We start from the raw sequence: 12,405 nt of genomic DNA, 5'->3' as shown, positions 1-12,405 counted from the left end.
TTAACCTCAATGGTTGACTCTTTGGTAATGGACGTGGCAAGTGAAGCAGCACCATCAGCTGTGTTACAAATGAAAAGGGCTCTATACAATGTTGGGATTAGTTAGTGATCTGCCTGCAAAATGTCGGAAAAATCTATTACAGATTATATATGGCTTGACAATAATTCATTTTAAAATTTATTGATCTCACATTGGAGAAATTTACCTCTGCATTTAACCCTTCCCCTTGGGAAACCATCGTGGGGCAACCAGGGAACTATATAAACATATATATATATATATATATGTATATATATATATATATATATATATATATATATATATATATATATATATATATATATATATATATATATATATATATATATATATATATATATATATATATATATATATATATATATATATATATATATATATATATATATATATGTATATAGGGAAAAAAATCCATTACTATGTCTGTTTCAGTGCATATTATACAGGGGCTCTGGCCCCTGTTGGCCCTTGCCTAGAACCACCCATGCACATGAATCATAAATAATTAATTTCCCTTCCAAATGTCCCACTCTTATTTTATACTTATATTTTAACTATTATAAACCATATTCACTGCAGATGAACAATATTCAAGCAGATCTTTCTATGTTTAACCTGCAGCTTTGATTTTACACACACATCAACAGGTGATAATAATAATGAAAGCTGTGACTTAAGGCAGAAGGCCAAATAAAAAAAGAGGCATGTCCTTTTACACAACTACCGTATGATTGTCGCTTTACATCACTTTTTCTTTACAAAAAAATAAGCTATCGTAGCATTTGACCCACTCTATCCCTGATTGCCTATTAACTTCTGTTTTTTCTAGTTAACCAAATTCTCCAGCTGTTTTTCGGTAAATGATAAATAATAAGGTTTGTTCACACTGACATCCTGCTGTTGGTTTTAACTTATCGTTCCTGCCTTTTATAAACTGTTTAGGCTACTGGTGCTCATATCATTGTATGGGGGAAACCAGCCTCGGACTGGGAACGATTTTCGGCCCTGGCATTTTTCCATCTACACCGGCCCACTTATGGACCCCCCTACAGTCAAACGCGTGCGTCTCAAATGTGAAACACAATACGAATACACATTGTTGATTATTTATTATCTATCTTCAAGCATCACGCAACAACCATCATAAAGACTTCTATAATGCGGTTTTCCTGCTGTTGGTTATTAACACGGACGCCACAGTGACTGCTGCTGCGTAGCATCCACACTTGCACGAAGTCAGCCAGACACCCACTCACACATACTAGGTCTACAACCTAATTAGCAGGGTTAAAAGATGTCACTGTAAGCCCAGGAAATGTTCATAAACCGCCTGGATGTACGAAATCTCTCCCAATTTGAACCAAAGTCTATTGATCTCTTAGGCCATAAATCTAAAGAAAAACATTTTTTACCCAGAGACGGCCATCCTTAACTGCCAGATTGGGAAACATCCCAACCTGGCAACAATGCACGTAAGATGGGAAACATTAGCCTTTAGATTCCAAACCCCATCAAGCCCTGCAACATATTCAAACATAAATTCGCCAAATACATGAGGAACATCATAATTTGGTTTAAAGAATACATTTTAGTTTTATTATAATTTAGTTTGTTGCAAGGATTTTACAGTTTGAAGAAATAGAAAATATGCCAACCGTCACTAGGATGTGCATGAAGAGGAAGGGCTATATATACTGCCTGCATCATTTAGATAGTTAACATCGGATTACCTCTTGAGCTCCTTGAGTTATTTACCGTTACAGGTAGGAGCTTTGGCCGTAGAGTAAGTGTTGGGGCCGCTATGATTTAAGGAGGACCAAGCCTTGCACGCTGAAATTTGGACAGGCCTACCAGCCAAATTCCCAGTATCACAGATTACCGGTCTGAGCCTGGGGGACACTCTTGGCCTTCTTACTACTGGATAAGTATCGTTTTAGCGCCACATCAGTTACAACAAACAAAGTGACTCTCATCTAACAAAGCATCGTCTAAACTCTAAGCAACACTGACTTACAACTGGTTGTTCTGCAATACATCTCAACTGGACCTATTTAGCATTTTTAATAGAATAGAATAGAATTCAACTTTATTGTTATTACAATGCAACCAGTACAGAGCAACAAAATGAACTCTCTGCATTTAACCCATCCCCTTGGGGAGCTTTGGGCTGCCATTGTGAGGCACCCAGACAGCAGTGTGGAGTTAAAGGTCTTGCTCAGGGACCCAGAGTGACAGTCAGTGGGAAAGAGTGGGACTTGATCTCAGAATGTACAGGACCTGAGCGCAATGCTCTAACCATTAGTCTGCCACCCCCTTTGATATCCTGTAATATAAACACAGTCGACCAAGCCGTTGTCTGGAATGGAGCAACTGCTGCTTAATTTAACTAAAGTCTATTTTATTAATGCTGTTTGGCTTAAAAAGCTTTATTTTTCAGGGTTAAACCTGTTTTATAGCCGATTGTAGTTTAATGTGCATAAATATCATGTTTAAAATATCATGTTTATTTTTCTTAAGGTATAAAACTTCATATCCACATTCAACGTCATATCCACATTAATTTACTGCATTTGATGAGTGTCTAACTTGTCCCACCAACACACTAAAACAAAAATGATTAGTTTACAAAGTTTTCAAATACTGTATCCATTTCATCAACTAATAATTATATTTTTATTTAAAATGTTCTATTTTAATAACAGAACTCACTATTGTATTTAAAATCATGACACACCAGATTTATAAAAGGCAACTTTATCTAATATTATTAGTCCTGTTTCTCTGAATGTGACTGGCTGGATGTGCTCTCTTCATTTTCTGACATGGGAGCTGGCTCGGAGCTCCTTGAACCCCAGTCGGCCTCAGCAGATGGTCGCTCACACTGAGCCTGGTTCTACTGGAGGTTTCTTCCTGTTAAAAGGGAGTTTTTGCTCTCCACTGTCGCCACAAGCATGCTTAGTGTGAGGGATTGCATTCAAGTCAATGAGTCGATGCAATCAACTGGACTGTATGATCTGGTAAACTGTAAAGTGCCTTGGGAAAACATGTGTTGTGAATTGGCGCTAAATAAATAAAGTTAATTGAATTAAGTTTATTTATTTATCTAATGCATGATTCAAGCATTAAATATGCAATAAATAAAATGCAAAATCAAATAAATAAATTAAACTATTTAAAATACCTTTAAAATGATGAACTGAAAAATAAAATCTAATTAAAAAAGAATTCACTTAAAAAGAACCATAAATATTTCATTTTCTACGTATGAAAGATGGCAACATAAAATAATTATGTGTTTTTGTAGGGGTTACAAAAAAAGTTAAAAAACAATCCACTGCACTTTGTTAAGAAGTTTTAAGACGTTTTGCTTCCCATCCAGGAAGCTTTTTTAAATTAAATGTAAGAATTAGCGCCAAGTTCGAAGCTTTATATAGTAGCCCAATAAGTTGTTGTGGCTTAGAAAACACACAAATTGAACCAGAAAAACGGGTCTGCCCCTTAGGAATGTGGAGTCGTTTGGGTTCTAAGTTTACCTCCAATACCCGATACTGGTCCCTCCCTCTAAAAGGGGGGGGTCATTAGTAGCAACTGTGGTCTGGCTGCCCAGGTGAGATGTTTTGTCCCCTGCATGGGGGAGGGTGACAGGCTGAAATGTTTGGGAACCCCTGGTCAAGAGAACTTCACTGAACAAATCAAGTCAATAATAAAGTTTAAGAGTTATGAATATTTATTCAAGCCTCTGTATGTAGTTTATCTAAAATATGCTAGCAATGGGAGAATAAATAATTATAGGAATAATAAGACCCAGATTATAAAAATCAGTAATTAACATTTGATTAATTTAAAGGAATTTAAACTTTTAATGTTTTAACTATATTTCGTTTTCATTGCACAACCACGATTCACATGTGTTACACTTGATTTGCTTAAACACACATTTTGGATATGAGGTTTATTTATTGAGTCCAATTGATCCCTGAAAAAAGCCAAGTAAAAGCCTGACCAATGGGATTCATATGGGATCCATAGGAAATCATAAAAGGTGTAGTTTATGAATCATATCATGGAGAAAAAGTGTTTTGGTATTTTTAAAAGTCATGAAACGTTATTGACCAGAATTGATTGTCCTACCAACGACAAAAACAGCTCAGTGTAAAAAAAAAAAAAAAAAAAAAAAACATTTCTCCCTTTTAAATCCTTGGCTTTAAAAGTAGAGGAACTCATTAAAACAGAAGAGCCCTACATCCTATCACCCGTCTTATCATCCAGCAGAATAGCATCTATAAAGGGGCCCCATTAGGCCCAGTCAGGACCAGCATTAGGGGCAGGATGAGAGCGGCCAGCGGCAAACGTACGCTGGGTGAGCAGCTGGGGGTGCACAGGTCAAACAGACTTCCCTGGAAGCGGATCTTCCTGGAGTCCTGCCGCAGGGTCTCCCAGATGGAGCTGACTTCCTCCTGACAGTCTGACAGCGCAGTGAGAGCACACGTGTGGAAAGCCTCCCAGTGGCTGTGACAAAACAAACAAAGGGGCCATCAGAACCCACCCTGCCACAGCTTCTCGCACATTCTTCTGCGGCTGTGGATTAATTAGCTGCCAATAGTCTGCTGCTCACATGGCCTCCAGTGAGTCAAAAACCCGTTTTGGATCGCCATGGCAACAGCATCCGGGAGCGAGACAATATCGCAGATGATATTACAAGTGGGCAATTCTCAACAGAAGCCTTGTAAGTGTAAATCTTTGCCTGCAATAAACTGCCAGAGATGTAGAGTTTGTGCTGAAACAAAGTAAAAGAAATTGTTCCCTGGATTTCATTACTGCTGCAGTGAAGTCATACATTATTTAACACGATTAAACAGTCTCAGCATCCTTTATTTCTCTATTTTCACCGTGAGATTAAAGCATCTGGCCCCCTCTGTACAGGACTTGATTAGGCATAAATATTCACACCCATTACTTGTACTAACTGAACTGAAATGATGTGAAAGTGTTTCAGATTTGATCACTTCATTGAAGAATTTGACCCGTTTTTGGAATTTAGATCTAAAATCAATTGCAGTTTTCCCAAAAGTGAGGTTAGCCAATTTCTAAAGGAAACAATAGAAGTTCACTGTCACTTTACTGCAGATACACTGGTATTATGTTTAAGGTTTAAAAAGATGAGGAAGGAGTGATGGTAACAAAGTAGAAACAAAAGGGAGGAAGGAAATAAAGAAGAAAGCATGAAGGAAAGGGAACAAAGAAGGAAAGAAATAATGAAGTAAGAAATGAAACAAGGAGGGAATTAAAGAGTTAAATAATGAAGGAAGAAATAAAGCAGGAAAGGCTGGCTGAGGGAAGAAAAGATGCAAGAAAAGAATTAAAGAAGAAAAAGAAGTAAGGAAAGAAAAATGTAATAAAAACAAAGAAATAAAAGTTTCTGAGGAAGGAAAGACAGAAGGGAGAAAGGATGGAAGAAAGAAGGGCAGAAATAATGGAAGATTTATGGAGGGAAGAAAGAAAAAGAAGAAAGTGAAAAAATAAATAAGTAAAACTCAAAGGAGAGTATGATCTAATGTCTCTCCTGCGCTGCCTGGAAATATGAATTCAAAATGATTTTTAAATCTCTTTTTGTGGGGTTTGCATACAAATGGAAAAGCAAATTTCCTCTTTAGTTCTGACACACTAAAAGCAGTCTGGAAAAACTTTGGAGGATCTATTAGCGCTTTTATTTATGAGTCAGAAAATGCAGACTTAATTTTAAGATAAAAAATCATTCCTAATAATCCATTTATAATGGTAAATAAAAATTTTTTAAATACACTTTGATCACTTTTTACAAGGAAATCTTATGAAAATGAGTTAAAGAACAAATTGAGTTGCCTTGAAGAAGGAAAGGAAACTAAAGTTTGGATTATCTGTTGCTAATTTTATATATCAGTCACAAAATGCAGCGTTCTGTTCGAACATAACACAATAATTAAAAAACAAAGATGAACCAAAGGGAGACAGACACCACTGAAAAACTCTTTGTTCAAAAGGTGTAGGAAAAAGCCTTCTATGCACAAAAAAGAATTATTTAATTTAAAATTCTTATTCTGTAATGCTATAAACAATATCCAATAAATGCTTATAGTGATAATAGTTTTATTTATTGTAGTACTGATAATAATCACTTTACAATAATAACAATCATTATTATCATCCTCACTACTACTGCTCGGATTATCGTTAATATTTGCCGTTACTAAAAAGAAATAGATAATCATCACATTCCATTTCCAAATGAAAACCTATTTATGCAAATACCTTTTAGTCTATAAATCTGACTTCTAGAATCTATTTTGTTCACATGGAAATTCATTGGGAAAAATTATTATTCATCATTTCAATTGATTAAAAAAATTATATATTTTTTTTCAAAATAGACAACTTTCATTTTAAAATGAACAAGCATTTCTTTTAATGCATTTTTATTAGAAAACTGGAACACATCTGCCTCCATCTAAAGGAGGAAATGAGAGGAAAGCATTTAGACACTAATAAAGAATACATTTGGAGAATATAAGAATGTTTCCCTAAAAATAGTTTGATCATTTTCATATGGCTGAAGAAACTAATTAGCGTCACCTGCACACGGCCTCCACCCCCCGCTCACTGGTCACGTTCTCCTGGTAGTTGTCCATGCTCTCCCCCAGCTCCAGGACGCATTCAGAAAAGTCCCTATAAACGTTCTCACACCTCACATCGACACCGTCTACAGGCACGGATTGGAACAGGAAAACTGCAAAACAGAGAGAGCCTGTTAGGTTTGGATAATTACACACAACAACACGGACGGATTTAGAAAGAAACAACCAAATCTGTTCACAATCCTGCACTGGAAAAACAATCTAGAAAATAAGTAACATTTCAAATTAAGGGTATTTACCCTTAATTTGAGTAGGTAAATTTGATACTTTGTCAATGGAATGAGTTTTTTAAATCTATAAATAAGATAAATAGATAATATGCACTTGAAATGAGACAATGCAATTATGTTTTCTTACTTTCAATGTAAATTGTCTTGTTCCATTGGTTAAATGTGTCTTTTACCTCCTCAATCCAAGAACAAATGCACTTGTTTTCTTTGCATCAAGACTAAGGACAAGTATAATACACTGCAAAAACTATCTAGAAAAAAGTAAAAATGTCTTAAATTAAGTTTATTTACCCTTAATTTGAGTAGGTAAAAAAGATGATTTTCCAATGGAATGAGTATTTCTACTCTTGAAATAAGATAATTAGATAATATGCACTTGAAATAGGATACTGCAATAGTTTATTCTTATTTTGTCTTACTTACCTCATCAATTCAAGAAAAGTTGCAATTATTTCAGAAAAAAATGATTTATTTAGATTTCAACTTTTTGCAGTGTGCAGCACAGAAATGTTTAATGCTTTCTTTTTATTTTGATTTTTATGTCCTATTTTTTATATCATTTAACCAGTATGGTTTATTTTTCTAAAGAATCCAAACAGCGAGGAAGCCCAGGCTATTATAATACCTTTAAATACAGTAGCAGCCATTCAAAATTCCCCCACTCTCCTTAATTGGCCCCTGGATGCCCCCCTACAATTCCTTTTAAACATCAATCTTTGTAGTAAAATATTATTTCTGTCATGATTTGTGGACATTAAGATCTAAAGAGAAGGGTTATCTCCTGTCAGATCCTGTGATTCAGGGAACGGGTGGAGCCCAAGTAAAAAATATGTTGGGTTCATAGAGGGGAATTTGCTGGGACTTGCAGGGGAGTGAGCTGCCCTTCGTCTGGCATTTGACTGGAAAATGGCCATTGTGAATGGCTGCTACTGTAACATGCAGGAGAACATGCTAAGCTAAAAGCTGTTAAAAGAGTCCAGCTTGAATCTCAGCATAAATTCAGCTCCACATTAGAGAAAAATCTGCAAACTTTGGTGGTGCCACGCCTTGAGTGGAGAAAGGCATCAGCTCCCCTGTGGTTAGTAGATCTGTGTAGAAATTTAGTGGATCCCTTCATTTAAGAATGGCTAGAAGAACAAAAAAAAGAAGCCCTCTACTTGGCTACTAGCCATGCACATGAAGGAGGACAGCTGAGCCGCATTGTCTAACCTGAAAACTAGCCATACACTTTAGCCTGATTGAAACATTCCTGTGGTTAAGTACGGTGGTGGCAGCATCATCCTGCGGAGATGCTTTAAAAAAATCCATCACCTGCTTCAAAATCCTTCATTACTTAAAGGTGATAGATCCACCAATGCTAAAGCTAATGCTTACTAGTGTTGCACCGATACCAATACCAGTATTAGGCGGGGCCCAGATTCAGCACTAAAATGTTGTTTTTTTTTATCTTAAAATGTTAGCACAAAGAAGAAGCCATTTCTCAGCTCTATCAGGGAGCTACTAAGATCTTAACAATTCAATTCAATTCATTTTGTTTATATAGCGCCAATTCAAAACACATGTCATCTCAAGGCACTTTACAGTTCACCAGATCATACAGTCAAATTGATTAAGTTTTCTAAGGAAAACCAGCTGATTGCATCGACTCATTGACTTGAATGCAATCTCTAACACTAAGCATGCTTGTGGTGACAGATGGGAGGAAAAACTCCCTTTTAACAGGAAGAAACGGCCACCAGAACCAGGCTCAGTGTGAGCGGCCATCTGCTGAGGCCGACTGGGGTTCAAGGAGATAGAAGCAGAGATACAAAAGCAATGCCTGACTCCTTTAATTTACCCTAATACTACTGGTGATGCAGAATCCCTTCATATCAGTATTGGAATTATAACCAGAAATTTATATTTTTGACCCCTCAAAACATATAAAGCCATTATTACTATTAGAGATGTCCCAATCCAGGTTTTTGCACTTCTGATCCGATACCGATATTGTTTTTGGACTTCCGATCCGATACCGATACTGGCCGATACCAGCCTATCCGAGCATGTATTTAAGTTTAAGTTAAAGTATTTAGCCTTAGTTGCAAGACTCATGTTGAAAAGGGTTTTAGTACTCTTGATAACATCTAGCCAGCTAAATTAGGTGAGATTGAATAAAACACAATGCTTGGTAACAACAAACTTACCTGTTTATTAAGAGATAAACACAAACTGGACAAAATTATGAATAGCAATCTGAAATTGCACAGTGAGCAGTAAAACCGTAAACAGTTAAAGGTACAAGTATTACTGTAAGTTTTAATAAAAATGCAAAACAGGGAAACACTGGCACAAAATAGTAGAATGGGTCGTTTCAATCGGCGAAACTGGAAAATACGGACCGGATTTTTTTTTTTAAAACTGGATCGGCAGTCTGGATCGGCATTTTACATGCTTTGCCGATCAGAGATGGGAAGTAACGAAGTACAAATACTTTGTTACTGTACTCAAGTAGATTTTTCTGATATTTTTACTTTACTTTACTACTTATTTTTATGGCGACTTTTTACTTCTACTACTTACATTTTTACGCAAATATCTGTACTTTCTACTCCTTACATTTTTAAAAATTGGCTCGTTACTTTAGTTTTGAATCATTTCAATGGAGTTACCGTTATTATTTTTCACGTCATCAATACCAAATTCAATCTAATTGGATGGGAATCTACGTTGCATTTGACGCACCACTACAAGATGAATCGACAGATTCGGCGGTATTCATTCGCGGCAAATCATTGCAGCTTGATGCCGGTGGCGTTAGCATAGTAGCATGGACGACGACATGATTGAAAATGAACACAACGGAGATCTAGTCCTATTGGCAGACATCCATTTGAAATGTAGGCAACGGCATGAAAAAAGTGGTTTCTACTTTTACTTTTATACTTTAAGTAAATTTACAAGCCTGTACTTTGTTACTTTTACTTGAGTAAAAAAGTTTAATCAGTACTTCCACTTTTACCAGAGTATTTTTTAACACAAGTATCTGTACTTTTACTCAAGTAGGGAAAGTGAATACTTTTGCCATCTCTGTTGCCGATACGCATTTTTTGCCAATATCGGCGTCCCGATCCGATACGTGGATCGGATCGGGACAAGCCTAATTACTATGTATCTTTTATTCAGTAAAATAGATGTGTGTTTATTATTTGGTTTTATTATTCCCCTCTGGATGTTTGCTGCATTATATTCCAGATACTTTGAAGTGTTCAGTTCTAATGTAACAAAATGTAGAAAAGTTTGAGGACTAAAAGCAATTCAGCAAGGTGCGTATTGATCTTGGTGCTTCCTTTAAGGCAGTTGTTGGAGCTACTAAACTGACATGCTTTCTTTTATGCTTTCATTACGTCATATAACAGATTTAAAAAAAAAAAGGTTTTTATACCATTAAAAATATGTTTTATTGTGAATGTAATGTAACATGCTTCCTTATGTATTTATTTATTGTCTTATAATGGAATTTCTATAACAGTGTTTTTATGTGTGAATGCAGAGTGACACATAGGACTATATAGCAGCCAGAGTCTGTACCCAAATCAAATGTCCTTCGGGACAATAAAGTTAATCTAATCTAATCTAATCTAATCTAATCTGTTAGATAGACCTCAGATGCAGCTGACCTGGATGTGAGTATAAATAAGTGGCACAGAAGTGAATCTGAAATGCTGTGGATGCTGTGAAGCTTGCAGCCTGTACTTCCAGCTGGTGGAGGTGCAGGTCTCATATAACCATCGTCACGCATTCCTCAGATAAAGATAAACACCCACCCAGAAAAAAGGATGAGATGCATGGAGATAAAAATAAGCGAAGCCTAATAATAGCTCTCTTTTCCCAGATCCTTTAGAAAACGAGGTTTTTGCACTACTTTACCAAAGGCGATCGCAAACATCCATCCGATCTTCATCGACATGAGTAATAATCCCATTTCATCCCATCTCAATCCAGGCAAGATTTTGGGAGGAGGAGGAGGCTGCTTCTTCTCATGCACGGAGCAGATTAGCTGCTCCTTCTTATTTCATCGCAGAGTCTCGATAAAAAACCTCCTTAGATGTGGATCTCCGATCTGCTCCTCCTGCTCTCCCTCCCTCTCTTACCTGCCCCCCGGCGGGCGCTGAGCTCATCTCCCTGCCCCTCCTCAGCTCCGGACGGCTCCCACCTCCTGGAGCACAGCCTGTTCTCTGGGCTCCAAAATTAGGAGCAATATTTAGCTTTTTTTAAGTGGAAAGTGGAGTCATTTTGTTCACTATGTCATTCATTCATTTATAAAAATCTTACTTTGTTAAAAAAATATTTAGTTTGGAGCTAAACGTTTTTTCAAACTAAATATTTAGTCTGCAAATTAACTATTTAGTTTTTTTTAATAAATATTTAGCTCCATTTTTAATATATAGTTGAAAAAAATATTTTGCTCCAAATTAAATATTTATTTAACAAAGTGAACAAACTAGCACCAAGCTAGCTAAATATTTAGTTTGTTAAATAAATATTTAGGTTGGAGCTAAATATTTATTTAACAAACTAAATATTTAATGTGAAAACTAAACATTTAGTTAGAAGCTAAATATTTAACAAACTAAACAAACTGGCATCAAGCTAGCTAACTATTTAGTTGTTTAAATAGATATTTAAATTAGAGCTACATATTTAACAAACTTGATATTTAGTTTGTTAAATATTTAGTTTGAAACTAAATATTTATTTAACAAACTAGCTAGCTAAATATTTAGGGCTAAATATTTATTTAACAAACTTGATATTTAGTTTGTTAAATAATTATTTAGCTCTAAATTAAATATTTATTTAACAAACTTGATATTTAGTTTGTAAATAAATATTTAGCTCTAAATTTATATTTATTTAACAAACTTGATATTAAGTTTGTTAAATAAATATTTAGCTCTAAATTAAATATTTATTTAAAAAAAACTTGATATTTAGTTTGTTAAATATTTAGTTTGAAGCTAAGTATTTATTTAACAAACTAAACAAACTAGTATCAAGCTAGCTAAATATTTAGCTAGCACCAGGCTAACTAAAAATCTAGTTTGTTAAAAACAATATTTAGTTCGGAGCTAAATATTTATTTAACAAACTAAAAATTTAGTCTCAAGCTAAATATTTAAATTTGCAACCTAAATATTTAGTTTGGAGCTAAATATTTAACAGACTAAATATTTTATTTGCAAACTAAATATTTATTTAACAAAGTAAGATTTGTATAAATGAATGAATGGCATAGTGAAAAAATCAGTTGGAAAAAAATAAACTCCTTATTTTTCTCTTAAAACACAGTAAATAACCATAAATATTGCTTATGATCCACTTACTTTTATTTTGCAGTTTCTTAAACCAAAGAACTGAATTACGGGAGGCTGAATATGTTGCGTTATAATCGATTCAATCAACAAAGAGCAGGATTATCCCCT

General features: G+C 35.2%; 1 protein-coding gene across 1 annotated transcript; it reads right to left on the bottom strand.

Annotated features, from left to right (window-relative positions):
• Positions 1-3,392: 3,392 nt before the first annotated feature.
• On the bottom strand, positions 3,393-11,131 carry LOC119795539 (neuritin-like). The gene is made up of 3 exons (XM_038303597.1): positions 10,850-11,131; positions 6,649-6,802; positions 3,393-4,548 (listed from the first exon to the last, which is right to left on the bottom strand). The coding sequence occupies exons 1-3, from the start codon at positions 10,902-10,904 to the stop codon at positions 4,320-4,322; spliced, it is 438 nt and encodes a 145-aa protein (XP_038159525.1). The 5' UTR covers positions 10,905-11,131; the 3' UTR covers positions 3,393-4,319.
• Positions 11,132-12,405: the final 1,274 nt, after the last annotated feature.

This window comes from Cyprinodon tularosa, unplaced genomic scaffold (genome assembly GCF_016077235.1).
Source record: "Cyprinodon tularosa strain WSP-4 unplaced genomic scaffold, ASM1607723v1 ctg1138, whole genome shotgun sequence".
In the NCBI taxonomy this organism is placed as follows: Eukaryota; Metazoa; Chordata; class Actinopteri; order Cyprinodontiformes; family Cyprinodontidae; genus Cyprinodon; species Cyprinodon tularosa.
This window is presented reverse-complemented; position numbering and strand designations above follow the sequence as displayed.